Source organism: Gavia stellata, chromosome Z (genome assembly GCF_030936135.1).
Source record: "Gavia stellata isolate bGavSte3 chromosome Z, bGavSte3.hap2, whole genome shotgun sequence".
Taxonomy (NCBI): domain Eukaryota; kingdom Metazoa; phylum Chordata; class Aves; order Gaviiformes; family Gaviidae; genus Gavia; species Gavia stellata.
In genome coordinates this window covers 25,192,639-25,207,519 of record NC_082637.1, presented here as the reverse complement: position 1 = coordinate 25,207,519, position 14,881 = coordinate 25,192,639, and the positions used below count along the sequence as shown (strand labels likewise).

The 14,881-nt window shown below is 38.1% G+C and overlaps 1 protein-coding gene across 1 annotated transcript in view; it reads right to left on the bottom strand.

Annotated features, from left to right (window-relative positions):
• The window catches only part of MAST4 (microtubule associated serine/threonine kinase family member 4), a 304,832-nt gene that overhangs the window by 43,336 nt on the left and 246,615 nt on the right, over positions 1–14,881 (bottom strand). Inside the window, exons 10-14 of the mRNA XM_059833920.1 lie at positions 12,524–12,681; positions 10,472–10,547; positions 8,847–9,056; positions 5,853–5,954; positions 1,528–1,660 (exon numbers count right to left, since the gene is read on the bottom strand). Of these exons, the coding sequence (XP_059689903.1) occupies positions 1,528–1,660; positions 5,853–5,954; positions 8,847–9,056; positions 10,472–10,547; positions 12,524–12,681 (679 nt within the window). The remainder of the gene's footprint in view (positions 1–1,527; positions 1,661–5,852; positions 5,955–8,846; positions 9,057–10,471; positions 10,548–12,523; positions 12,682–14,881) is intronic.

Sequence of the window (14,881 nt, the reverse complement as noted above, 5' to 3'; positions counted from 1 at the left end):
TCTCTGGACCTCTCTCACAATAAACTGTTTAAAAAAATTCAAAGATATTATTAAACTTAGGCAGTGTCAGATTCTTGACTCATGTTGAGGAACACTTATCCACGTGGCCAGAAAAAGTCAATCAGTAAGCTGGGGTTCAAGTGGCAGAACCAGGGTCAATAATACTAAACCCTCAACTCACACTCCAAATTAAACCTTGTATACTTGATCAGTGAAGAATTTATGATTTGTCAGTCTAGGCCAGACAAACAGCTCTCCAAATCCAGACACCTCTTCAACTTCCAGAGAATTAAGTTACTTCTTGATCTTTCCCAGTAACACATGGAAAACAGTATTTATGTATATTTTCCCAAACTGTCTGGCATCCTTGCTGCACTCCAAATCCAAGCAAAAAGCGTCAAAGCTGCTTTAATCTGTATCTTAGATAATAACATCACTACATTTGGGTGAGGAAGTTTTTCTGTGAAGATAGGAAGCGGACTAATAATAGGCGTGACTTTCTTTAAATCTGTTAACATAACATGAATATAATCTATAACAATACCCAATCTAATTGAATTAGATCTAACCAAATTCCTGACAACACCTGGCAGTGCTGAACTTTACAAGCTGCTGAAGTTGACCAAAATGGTTTTCTTTTAACACACAATATACTACTCCTTTGATGTAAGGAAATGTGATCTTGCATCATAAGAACTGTTTAAAAAACAAGTTCATCATAGTTTCTTGCTATTATTTGTGTTATCAAGTCCTCTCCTAGATATCCCCCTTGTCCTGGGTCATCACACAGAAGACAAGCTAAATGGCACTAGCTGGACTCATTTTCCATGATGGCATTTCTGCCAATTTCTTCCAAATTGCAGGACTAGCACTGAACACAATGAACCAATTTCTAGTTGTTACCAGTGATAGAACCTGGTCTCAGGATGGAAGAGAAGATGGTGTGGTTAGGAGACAGATGTAATTTCAGTTTTCTCAACACAGTCCGTAAAAGAAGAATCAGGCAAACAAATATTCTGCAATGACAATACCTTCATTGGAACCCAAGTTGTCCCTACAAAAGTCCTTAACATGGACACATATATTACCCAGAAAAATCTTTGACGTTTTAACAGGAATAGGAGATAGCCTTTTCAGGGACTTTAAGATGAGGGAGCCTGGGAGCACTGAAGGGCAAATAACAGCTCAGCCCAGTTTCATTTATACCTATGGTTGGATAACAGTAGCCATCAAATTGTACCAGCAAATTTCAGCTACAGCTGAAATAAGAAAGTTGCATTGCCAGGCTGGAAGATGATGAGTATCATTGACACAGTGTATTTGTGAATGATACTCACAACAGAAAAATCTCAGACGGCCTTTTTAATGCCTTTGAGTTTGTGAGAGAACTGCGAGGGTTAGTGAATGCTTGTTCTGCTACCATCTTTACTTTGACCCTTTTCAGGTATGCACAGATTATAAGAATGATTAAACACATTGAGAAGGAAGAATCTAGGAGCCTATAGCTGGACCAGGAGATGCACTTACCTTCCAGAGGATCTTTATTTAAGCCCAGCTGGCTAATAATATATCGAGGGATGTCTGTTTTAATGCCTTGCCCCTCTTTAGCATGGCCTTCAGCTGCTTCCAAAAGATAGTAGAACTCTTCAGGATCAAATTCCTAGAAGAAAAATCATCACCATCATTCTCTCTGTAGAAACTGAAGTCTTAACACCTAACACAAAAACTTCCTTTGCTTCTTCTATTGCAAATATTTGACATCTCCCTTACCAAAAACAGTACCTCTTTATTCTACTACTAGTAGTCTATTACTCTATTATGATTCTTATACAATGTAACATGCTGTAAGCAATGGAATTTCATACCGTTATTTCAGAGTACTAATTTATAAGAATAGTAAGTTCTTTGCCCTCAAAGCTTCCCATAACATTCAGAGTGAAATGACCTATAACCAGCAGCGATAAGATTTCACATACAGAAGACTAGCTCCCTGCAGCCACTTGCATAAAAAAATCCACTAATGAAATAAAGAAACTATGTAAATATATTGCTCTCCACTTTTACTTCTAAATGAAGTATTTTTAATCAATATATATGCACTATGTTTTATGGAAAATAAAATTAAATAAATCACTAACTTTAGAATGAAGCCAAAATCTTAAGTTGCTGACAAGAACATTTGAACTTTACCAATCAAATTGTTCCAAATCTAGAAACAGAACATCCTCCTCTGGGAATCAACTATATTACAACTATCATTTATACCATGCCTAAAAGGCAAGCCTCAAAGAGGAACAAAAAAAAAATAGAAACTCAAAACCCTCCTGCCTATCACTGAAGTCTCTTGGAAATACATTTACTACCTGCGTAGATGATAAAAATAGGAAAGCACTGAAAGGAACAAGGAAGTTTATTGAAAGGTTTGGTTTTTTTTAAATAGACTTTACCTACTGGTATGAATTCACACCAAAACACCTATCACATAGCCATTACATTCTTCAAGATGTTCGTGCCAACCATGTATCACAACAGGTGCAATGCTTAATAAAGTGAGAGCCGATTAGAGTAATGAAACATTGATGTAACAGAACAGACTTTTTGCTGGAGTAAGTCAGTGCTGTCAAAAATATCTGCGGAAGCCAGGCAGACTGCTGAGCTAGTTAGCTTCCCTGCCAATCATTTCGTGGCCTGCCATAACTCCATGGGGCTGTAGTCTGCGTGCTGGGTCACAAGGCTCCTGTCCTAGTTCTTCAGGCTACCCAGGACTTGGGAACATAACGTCCCAACCTGGAAGATAGCTTGAGAAATTAGTATCATGTTTCATTTTGGAAGCATCCAAACTGCTGCGGCTACCAGGAGGAGTTGCAGTGTGTCTGAAATGAAATGTCTTTCTAGTTTTCAGTCTTGTGGAAACAATCTTAGTTTTTCGTTTGTCATGAAACCATTTTCATCATCTCCAGCCTATTCCAAAGGACTTACCACAAACCCACGAACTGCCCAAACTCTCTTATTTAGCTCAATGTCTCAGGATGCTGCTAAACTGCCTAAAAATCTGAACAGAGTAACTAAACATCACATGCCTTTTTAGCCTTACTCTCCTTATCTGACATGCTGTCCCAAGCCGTTGTCTCTTTTATGTTACTACTCCTTGGCACTGAAGAACACAACAACTTGATGATGTGTGCCAAGACTTCCTATCTACCTTCATCACGAAACCAACATCATCTCTTTACCTGCTGCAGCGGCAGATATACAGCTTCTCCTCCACTTGCTAGTAATTCAAGGTCTTTTCAAAACAGATACTTTTAATCGTATGAATATGTGTGTGAGTATATATATAAATCTATCTAAATATACACACACATGCATATATACATACACACGCGTGAATAATTAGAAGAAGAATTTATTTTCTGGTCTTTACTTCCAGCTCTGTGTTCACTTTCCTTGTACAAATGGAGAAAAATCTTTCAATATTTGGCAGTAACTCTTGGCACATATAAAACCGCAAAAGCTTTATTCATATGACTATCAAGTGAATAAAAAGAGGAATTCCTATACCATGAATACCTGAGCCAAGATCACCATCAGAACACTGACAGCGTTACTGCATGGTATCTGAAACTCCTCATGACAGAAGTGCTTCATTTATTTCCTACAATGCTATAAACTTTCTTACAGAGGCTGCTAGTATCTATTTCAGACAGACGTTCTGAAATATCAGCCAGTATTATTCAAAAGTTTCCAGAGGAACACATGGAAAAACAACAATATTGTTTCTGTAAGATTTCATGATTCTGGTGACATTTATGGAGTAGGCTTAACACCTTCTTGCATGAGAAATGTATTATTTTCTGACAGTATGATTAAATTTGTTCAAGCTGCCTGTGTCTGTAGAAACATACTGTGCAGATTTGTTACATTCCAGCTTAAATCTCACAAAGATCCCATCTAAAGTAAAAACACTCTAAGGAAGTTGTGGAGGTTTTCTCTGCAGTTGCTGCTCTAAAACTCTCAACTAAGAGACACAGTCACCTCCTGGCCTCGCAACACTGTCCTTCCACTTACATCAGCAGGCCCAGCAAAAGGAGCGATACAGCATGCACAATAGCTCTGCTTGAAGCGTGGTAAGGCAGAGCAAGTAGCCTAGGATAAAACCCCAAGGGCAGAAACTGGGAACTAAGTGAATGGAGAGTTGGACCAGCTAGCTATAAAACTTAGCATTTATGGAGAATGAACTAGTGGTCAAATAGGTCACCAAGAGAGAACCTGAGTTAAAAAGCTAAAAGACAATGATGACAGCAGGGGTAGGTGGGAGACAGCCAGCAAGCATGGAAGTGAAGGACAAAGCATCATAAAGAATCCTCAGTCTGTTAGCCCACAGGATGTATTTAAGGGCATTTTTGGATGTGTGATGATAGAGAAGGACATAGACCAGAGGGGAAAAAAAGACTTTGTATGAGAAATTGGGTGAAGAGGTGGAGAAAGATTATGAAAACCCTGTGAGTGGAGCAGGAAAGACCACACTAGATACGGAATGAGCATTTCAAGCTTCAAAGTGAAGGAGTAACGCAAGTTTGGATTCAATGGCAGAGGCAGCACATGCTAAGGTGTCCTCTAAGCCTGCCTTTTTTTTTTTTTTTAAACATTTCTTTCATACTGATTCAGAACACACACCTTATTTCAGATTCCTTCTGAATTGCAAATCATGAACAAACTGCTATTGGGAACACTGAGACATGGTGTTTCCAAAACAAAACAGAGGCAGCTCTCAAAATGCCCATGGCTGAGCGAGCCAGGTTGTGGATTAACTGTGCCACAGATGAAGAGACACAGCACAGAGCCAAAATCAGGTTAGAAAGGCTTACTAGCTCAGATGCAGTGCCATGCAAATGCAGTTATGACACTTTCAGGCACAACTTGAGTCTAGCAGCAGGTTGGTGGCTCCCACATAAGCTTTGCCAGCCTCAAATAGCTGTATGCAGCATCAACACTGTGATCCTGGTATTGGCAAGCAGAGTGGCTCAACAAAGTCAGCTCAGGCTGCCTGCCAGGCCTGTTGAACTCAGACTGGCTCTTACATGGTATTTGGGTGTCTACGCCATCCTCCTGAGTACACTGTGTTCTGTGAGGGTTTATTAGTTCCACTGAACAACTGAAGCACATTGGTTCTGCGTGTAGGAGCAACTTCCTGCACCTGAGCCATCCCAGCTCCCACAGCATAGGCAGGCAAAGCAGAAACACATCCACATGGCCACACACAAGCTAGCCCAGTCTGGCAACATCAGTGCTATGCTCATGCATAAGTAAGTTAACTCTTCTGCTCCTTCTGGTCCCCAGTATAACTCCAACTATCTGTACAACCAGATACCCTAACCCCTCTGCTGCTGTTGATCCCAGATCAGGTACTGCAGAGCTGACTGCAAGCTGCTTATAGCTCTGGCAGCTGTTGAGTGAAACAAAATTATGAAACTTGTAAGAAAAACAACAACAACAACAACAACGGAAGAACAACCAAGCAACTACAATTCCAGAACAGTCTTCCCAAGGAATAGCAAAGTCTAACAAATCAACAGAAAAACCCAACTGGTTTCAACCTGGAGCTTCCTTAGTTGATGAAAGGGATTCTATAACATCATATTTGCAATAGCAGGGAACCACACACAACTGCAGGAGATCCCTGCCAGTCCCATGGTCCTGAAATAAAAGCAGAAAGGATCCCACTAACAATGCAGCTCTACCCCCTTGTTTGCCATGTTTCAAAAAATGATTGTAAAGGGCCTTGAATACTAAGCCAGAAACCTTCCTACACTAACAAGTGAAAAACCTACTTATAGTAACCATGACCTTACCAGGCATTCCAGTAAGCGAGCAGGACGAGCAATAACTATCAAGATTTTTCGGACAAGTTGCTTAATAAATGCCATTTCTCCACTCTCTGATCGCTCTTGAGCCTAAAAGATAAAGTGATAATAAACTGCATTTGATGCGCTACTCAGGAAAGTATGTATGATACATGGGACACCTCTGAGGGTTTGAAGCATGGGCTTGAGATAAACAGCATGTCAATTTCAAGATGCTAGCAGAAATAACACGGATTTGAGCAATGCTGTAATTTCAAATTGAAATAATCCCATTTGTACAATTTTAACACAGTAACAACAAAATAAAAGTGCCTACAATGGACATAATACATACTACTCCCACCCCCCCCCCCCCCAACTTACACAGTATTATTACCATCAGTCTTGCAAAAGGAACTACATAGAACACAGAAGTCTCTACAGGCACAGTTGTGTCTCAATTTGTTAATAATTTTAGGACGAAATGAAAACTGACCTAAGTAATAATAATAAACATAAGCAACATCCATGCCAAATTGATAGTGATTTCCTATGAGCATGACGATGACATATATATGTGTGTGTGTATATATATATAAATATAAAAAAACCTATACTTGCAGAGAGACTCTATATAAAGGTACCTGTAGAAAGACAATGAAAAACTGAGTTCTACAAAGATTACAACAAAGGTGGGAAAATGCTATGAAAGAATACATACAGAAAAAATACTTCTAGAAGGTTTGATAACATTTGCACAATGGTCTGAACTACACACCAAATTTTTTTCAAATATTCCCCTCTAAGAACAAATTATATAATTTAAGGATGCTAATGAATGCAAAGAAATCATATTCTCCTGATTAAAATATACTAATAGCCCTTCACTCAAATATCAAAGCATTTCTTTGTTCTGAATAGTAGAAACTGCAGACTTAAGTTTTTCATCATCTCTTGCTTATTGAAAACCACAAAGAGAATTAAAAAACTAACATTTAAAAAGTGATTAATAAGGACAAATAAGTATTTTTCATATAATATGTATCTTATATATTTGAAGTTAAAAAAAACAATGAAAATATGAAGCTACATACTGCTCTTAATACAAGCACTACAATTTTAAAAAACACCTAGTATCTGAGAAGAATTAACCTGTGAAGTTTAAAGAAGGAAAAAAGAAAAAGGTACAAGTAACATCTAGCACTCTGCAACAGGTTTCGGAAGAACCTTAATTGGACACAAGCATTTGTGTTCTGCACACTATCAAACAAGTCCAAAGAAAACTCTTCCATAAACAAAGAACCTGACTATTTTAATCACAAGCAAAATTTAAAGCACCTTTGTAAAGTTTTGTGAACACTCTGGTGCATATGTAAACAAAAGACTCAATACATGTTACATTTAAGAGGGATGAAGCATGAAAGCATTCAGGTCCACTTGACCTTAACCTTAGAATTATAGCAACGTTGGTTGAACTAAGCTGCCCAAACCTCAAGGGAGTCTTCTGGTTATCCAAAGTAATCACAACGTGCCAAGTAACAGTAGGAGATACAGCTTTCTACTGAACATCACAGCTGGGAATTGACAACAAATGATTCACATGAATCCAAAGCACAACTGAATGCCCATAAGCGAGTGTGCAAGGAGAAAGTTTTCTTACTGTCATATTATGCTATTAACAGGTATTACGAAGTTGACTCAAAAGTTAAGTCTGAATATTTTAAGGTATTACGTTTTTGCAGAACAGGAAATCTTTACATAAAATGTCAAGTAAATGATTGAACATGTACTCTAAACTCTACTTACTGTGTAGCTATTTTAAGGGTTATATATGATTAACAGCGTTTCAGTGAATCTTAGCTTAGACATGTTTGCTTGTATTTTAACATTCTCACTAGCATAACATAATTCATAGATAGGTATCTCCAGTCAACTGGCCAACTCTGCCTGCACTTTGGCATCACAAAAACATGAGTATTTCACAAGAAGTTTATAGTTCAAACTTCCTTTTGACTAGTAAGCAAGCTCTATGTATTTTTTCGCTGTTTAAAAAATAGGGTTTCAATAATCCAGAAATAGATCACTGATGCCTTAAGTTTTGCATTGCTTTATGAAAAGTTCAAAATACAGTAGTTGCAGAAAACCTATTTACTGAATAGCAGTTAACAAAAAAGCAACATAGGAAAAAACCAAATCAACCAAAACCTTTAGCAACTGCTCCTGCATTCAAAAGCAAGCAGAAGAAAGAACATAAATTAAGACAGGCATGGTATCTTAACATCTCTGGAAAATTTCAAGCCAATATCAAATCTGCTGGTCTATCACACTAACTTTGGCTCATAATGTGCTATCAAATACCACACAAACAAATGAATACGTTACACGCTGTACTCACTGTTTTAAAAATGATACATTCACAACTACAGTGACTTACCATAGCACATCTATTCTGTCAAGTTCCAAGTTCTTTGTAATTAATTTAGCTGATTATTCTACAGAAGTTTCAACACTTTTGGAAATGACATTATTTCTGTTAATAAACAGTTTAATTATGAAAGGACTATTATAAATACTTAAATAATTAAATAACCTCTAGCTAATGGAAAGCTAAGGGTTGCTGTCTGCTTTCTCAACACAGCAGGCAATTAGTCGGGTTGATAACACGGAAAGCGTGTATGTTTCCTCATTTATCCACAGTAAATGGAATAGCAAGGCTCCTCATTTAGGGCTTATGCACACACTTCTGTAAGCAATTTATAACTTACACTGCATGACAAAATTCTGTTGTTTCTGATAATCTTTACAACCGATCTATTCCAGACTAGTACACTAGGATGCCTTATAGTCTTTGTAGTGGTCATTATGTAGGCTGAAACTGCTATGAATACCACTTTGACAATTACTTGAGTGAACAGTCATAATTATTTCAAGACAACAACTCCTAGGCAAACAGATTTAAACAATTTTTCAAGCAAACATAACAGTAGTTCTCATGGCTCATACCTCCTGTAGCAATTTGTCTAATTTCTGCTGTAATTCAAGGAAGTATCGTGACGTGATGAGGCCCTGGTGGGATTTATCCAAACAATCTCGAGCCAGTTCTGTGATCTGATGGTGGGTAAAACTGAGCACTCCATCTGCCAGGGGAAGGACGTTCTCTGGAGAATAATTTGTTATAATGTCCCGAAGCCTCTCTTCCATCTGAGCTGTGGCCTACAGACAAACAGATACACAATACATTAAATCAGCTTTACACAAAACTAACAGCCTCAAAGCTTATTTCTGATTCTGCGACATTTCTGTACTGCCTAAGAAGTTACTTAGCTGGAATGTGTGAAATGACTAAAGCAAAAAAAGCAAGCAAACAGAAAGGCAAAGTGACAGATGACATTTCCCCACATTACCAGTCCAGAAAAGCAACAGCCTTACTGTTCTACCACACAGATCCTCCCCTTTGTCTGCCACTGGTGATTAACTGTGCGCTAGTCTTGTGACGATCACTAAACAGAACTAAAGGAACACCCATGACTGTATAACTTTAAGTCCAAGTCAAAATAATAATTAAAAAAAGAGAACTCATGGGATTCTACTTTGTTCTGCTAAAACTGCAGATACTACACACCAGAGTATCTTCCTTCCTTTCATACAGATTATACCACGAAAATATTTCACTGGGCAGAGTCTGAATGAACACTGACTGATTAGAAGAGCCACAGGCTCACAGGTCCTGCCAGATGTGTCTGCAGGTTGCTATATGTGTCTGTGGCACAGAACCAACTGTCTGGTTCTCACAAAACTGCAGATGCTTAAAAAAGCCCTTAAAGATACTTTTATTATTAAAAAATAATCCCACACCTCTTAGATATCTCAAACACTGAAATAAGCAGGCAGTTCCACTTCAGATTGCTGCTCAATCGCTCTGCAAATACTGACAAATCTCTCTTAATATTTCTGTGAAGAAATATGAAGAAAATTCTTATATTTTTTAGGCACTTTTTGGAAGAGTGTCAGCTTTACTTTATTTTATCTTCCAGGGGTCATCAAAACCCTAGGAGCAACTGTGAGCACAGTGCTCCAAGCTACACACCTGCACCTAGGAACGCATTGGTGTGTATCAGACCTCTGTACACGACAACAACGTGTCCTCCTTTGGTATCTCATAGTCAAACCCCCACAACTGTGCACTGATATTCACAAGTAAAGTAAGTGTATAGTGAATGTTTGGAAAAAGAAATAAATGCCATGAAAGGAAGGAATCTGCAGGTGTATCAGCAGATGCTGTACAAGACTTAGCAACAGAAACTATTCTTGGTTTACTAATTTGGTGTACATATGCCCCAAATACACACCTCCTATTGAAATCGAACGTACTGCTGGTTTCCAATCAGAATATATTACCAGCATGATTCATTTCAAAACCAGTTCAGCAGCTTTGCCAAATGAATGTCCAGTTCTTAGCAGGGATTTTCTTTAGTATTATTCTTTATCTTTGTAATAAGAGCTTGGAGATACTTTATGAAAGCCATTACAGGGTTGGATCATTAGTTCCCATAACAAAAACACCACTTACTTAAAACCTGCATAGCCTATCAATTTAGATACTAGGTATCTCAAATATATTTCATTACCTTTGGGAACCTTTCTTTGTACACATGGTTCATCATAATTATTTCATTGTCACAGCAGGCAGGAGAACGTCCAGGGCTGTAAGCAAAGCAAATTATCCCTTTAAACTTGCCTCAGCATGAACTACAATTAGTTATTATAGTTTTGTACAGTTTATTTGCAACAAGAAGTCAACATAGGCTTCACTGGAAAGGTACATTTTCTCATCGGTAGTACATTTGGTTCCTTTCTTCTATTTCTGACCAGGCCCTGAAGATTATTTCATGTGCTTGACATGTAACTGGTAACTATGTTATTTTCTTGGTTTGCAACTACACTTCAGGGTACAGGCGGTTTCGCAACACTTGGGAACATCACCTTTTTCTCAGAAGGGCAACAGAGATATATATAACTGTTAATTATGGCTATACCTGCCCCTTTGAAGGTTACACACGATAAAAATAGCAAGACCTGACCAAGAACTCTGTTAGCTGCAAGAGAAAAAGTTAAAAACGAGCTTTTTCTTTTCTTTTTCTTTTCTAACAGATCATTTAAAAAAATCAAAACAATCTATTTTCAATCTGACCAGCAGATACAGGCAGCAACTTCCTACAAATAATGCCATACATACGCATGAGTTCCATCAATGCTGGGGCACTATGCTTCTAAGAAAAGCATGAGACTTGCAGGAAACAATCCAGAAAAAGTACCCATGGCCTCAGCTGACCTACAAAACTGCTTTTTGCTATCATGAGCTTCATCATTTGTTATACATTCCTTTGAAAAATCATCTCATTTTTCTGCGTTGGTGCCACTGGTCCATTCAGTCTGGTCTAAAAGATGTAGACTAGGAAAAAGACCCCACAAAGGGCATGTTATCCTCTAGGAGTGGCTTTATCGTAACATGTATATAGGGGTTTCTTGCATGAGCAGAAGAACTGGCTTTTGGCTTTCTAAATGGACAAAAATGAACACTAACATTTGTCCCAAGATGGTGGGTCCTTTAACTTATATGGACAATCTGTTAAAGACATCTATGTGCAAATCCACTGAGGACAGGGTAGGTAGATAATTTCATCACAACACTTCTGCAGCATAATCCCCTTTCTGAAAATGCTTGGCTCTTGTTTTTTCCCTGGAGAATTTGTAAACATTCGGTGAACTCAAATGGAAGATTTTCATTTTTTAAGTGTTAAAAGCATAACGGAAATTGAAAAAAATTGAAGATGTGGCAATAAATACAACACATTTTCAATTTGTAATCTTCTAATGAAGAAACAGGGTTTTTTTTCTTAGTAATCATTGTGCAGTTTCATGTAGGTAGCAACTACATTTGCCACAATAGCCTACACAGATTTTAAAATAAAATAATCAAAAAGCAGAGTTAAAATATATGGCACTAAAAACCTCAATCCTTAAGATTTGTATACCTGTGAAACTATTTTTAAACTGTTGAAAGGATCAATACGACAATTGGACATATAATACTTCCTTTTTTTCCTTCCAGTTCTTGAAAACTTATCCATAAAATTAATATGCATTTTCCAAACCTAAAGTATTCTGACAGTTTAGAACTGATCTTGGATAAAACACACATTAAACAGCCACTGCAAATGAAATGCAGAGGCCTAGTCTTTGGGAAACAAGGAAATCAGTGCCTACCCCCCTGCCCACTCATTTGTTCTTTATCACGTTTCTTTCCAGACAGTCCTAGGATATAAATACATTTTGAATTAGTTTTGCAAATAAAGACTTCATTCTGTGAACAGTTTGAACTCTGGAAGAGAATGAGTGCTACAGTCAGACCATTAATGACTAGCTCATCAAGACAGTTCATGCAGGTTAGTTGGCTTCATTAAGACCTAGCTTACAATGTTAACCACTGAAGTAAGCCACGATCAAAAACCAGGACCAAAAATTTAAAAGGACTATTTGTAATTCAGCCTCAAATGCATACTTCTTGTATTATACTTCAGCAATTTCAGAAATAGTGAATGCCCCCAGTGTACAAAACCATGCTGCTCCAGAATACGTGAATTTAGATTCAACCCCTATTTCCAGATAGAGAAACTCACCTGAGACTTCGGGACCGAGGGCGCATTGCAGTGGTCCTGCACCTGTTATCACTGGCAATGCTCTCAGAGGTACAGAAATGTTTAGACAAAAAATGTAGTTCATCAGGTGTTGGTTGGTATGGTAACTGGTGTAGCTTCTCTTGGGATGAGCAGGATGACTACAAGAGAACAGAACACAAGCTTCTATCAGAGTGAAAAAAAATTTTCAAGACCATATTCAGTGCTCATGAATAAAGCTATTTAATTTAAAAATTATAGCTACCATTTCCCATGTCTGACTACCAACTTAAAGAAGAAAATAAATAATGCCTCAACTTAATGAGCTAAATATAGAGTAAGTATAAAAAAAACTACTTCAGTCCCAGAAGAAAGAGACGTTGCATTTCAAATGTTTAAATTTTCTCTAAGTCAAAGATGACATCTAATGTCAGTAACACACACCAATATGTAAGAATAGTTAAAATGGGGTCTGCTGAAAATTAATTGAGTAGGACATTGTAAGTATGATAACTGTAGAGTACAACTTAGTGCCACAACACAAATTGTAAATCTACATAACAGATATACTTCATTATCCATATTTAAGACTTTATCAATGCCTTTTAAAATAACATGAAATATAATCTAAATTCTTGCTGAAAAAATTAATACGCTATTTTGTTATAAACCCCTGTACATTCAAAATTAAGAGAAAGAACTTAATACATTTATCAAGACAGGTTCTATGGCTGACAAAAGAGAAAGGGATTACACTCAAACCATCCACTTAGTATAAAATTGGAATGTACAGACAGGTATGAAATTGGAAGTGCCACCACAGTAACTAGCCTTGCAAATTGCATGTATAAAGCCACACTACATAAAGCAGTGCAGATGATCATACTATCATATTTTACTGTCTTTTATGCAGCACAGCTACCTACCTGAGCCACACTAAATGTTTGCAGGTAGAACTTTGAAACTACTTCCCTGAGCCTGGATTTGATGTCCTTGTAAAGAACTATGCATAGTTCAATGCATTAACAACCAGCCTTGCTAATCTCGACTGACAAGTGTAGACAGGGAAATGCTCTACTGTTTCTAGTACCAAAACTAGTTTCCAAGATAGATCAGTCACAAACATCCTTGTACGACTGCGCAAAGCTACTCGGTACCATGCAGACATTCCGTTTATTTTACCAGCAGAGGGGAAGAAGTCCAAAAACTTGCACATCTTTTTAGAGCTTTTCAGGCTTTTTCAAGAAGATTATTTTCTTTTATATGTCAATCTTTATGTGCACGTTACTGTTCTTATCTGTGTTCTTATACAGAACACCAAGGGTCCTGCCTGGCTGCTCTTTTGTTGGAGGCCAACACAGTAAGAGCTTCTTTGCTGCATCATCCGTAGTGAGGGAAATGAACAAACTTTCATACTGTACAAACGTTGCCCTACATTGCTAAGGTCAGCAGGTAACATCCAGGCTGGTAAGCACAGAAACTAGACACTCTTCATAATTTCCTGGCAACCTGTGTGGTAAAGGCTGAATATATCCCAATTCCTAGGAACTTAAGAAAAGATTACTTATCACTCTAGATCTTATGAAGTAGTCTCTTAAAAGCAAAAAAGAAGAAAACCCACTGCTGGGAAAGGTTAACTTGTGCAGGACTGGTCTACCTGGGAAGGCTGCATCATACCGGAACAAACTGAAGTTAGCAAGATTGCAACACCTTGCGTTGCTGCAGGCTAAGAAGCATGAACACCAAGAATTTACCACAGTTCACATGATAGGTAGTAACTTGTCGAGTCACAGTAACTCATTTATGAAATTCAGCCTTAGCACATTACCATGCATAATTCAGCACACAGCATAGATAAGTTCTTTCTTACATCATGCTATAGCAGCTAGTTGCAGTTAACCTCACGGCATATTTCCTACAGCCACATTCCGTAAGATAAAAGATACTGTGCTGGTTTTGGCTGGGATAGAGTTAAGTTTCTTCATAGGAGCTAGTATGGGGCTGTGTGTTGGATTTGTGCTGAAAACAGTGTTGATACACAGGGATGTTTTAGTTACTGCTGAGCAGTGCGTAGACAGAGTCAATGCCTTTTCTGTTTCTCACACCACCCCACCAGCGAGTAGGCTGGGGGTGCACAAGAAGTTGGGAGGGGACACAGCCGGGACAGCTGACCCCAACTGACCAAAGGGATATTCCATACCATATGATGTCATGCTCAGTATATAAACTAGGGGGAAAGCTGGCCGGGGGACCGCTGCTTGGGCTGGGCATCGGTTAGAGGGTGGTGAGCAATTGTTTTCATTTGCACCACTTGCCTGCCCTGCTTGTTGTTGTTTTCCTTTTCATTACAATTTTTATTAT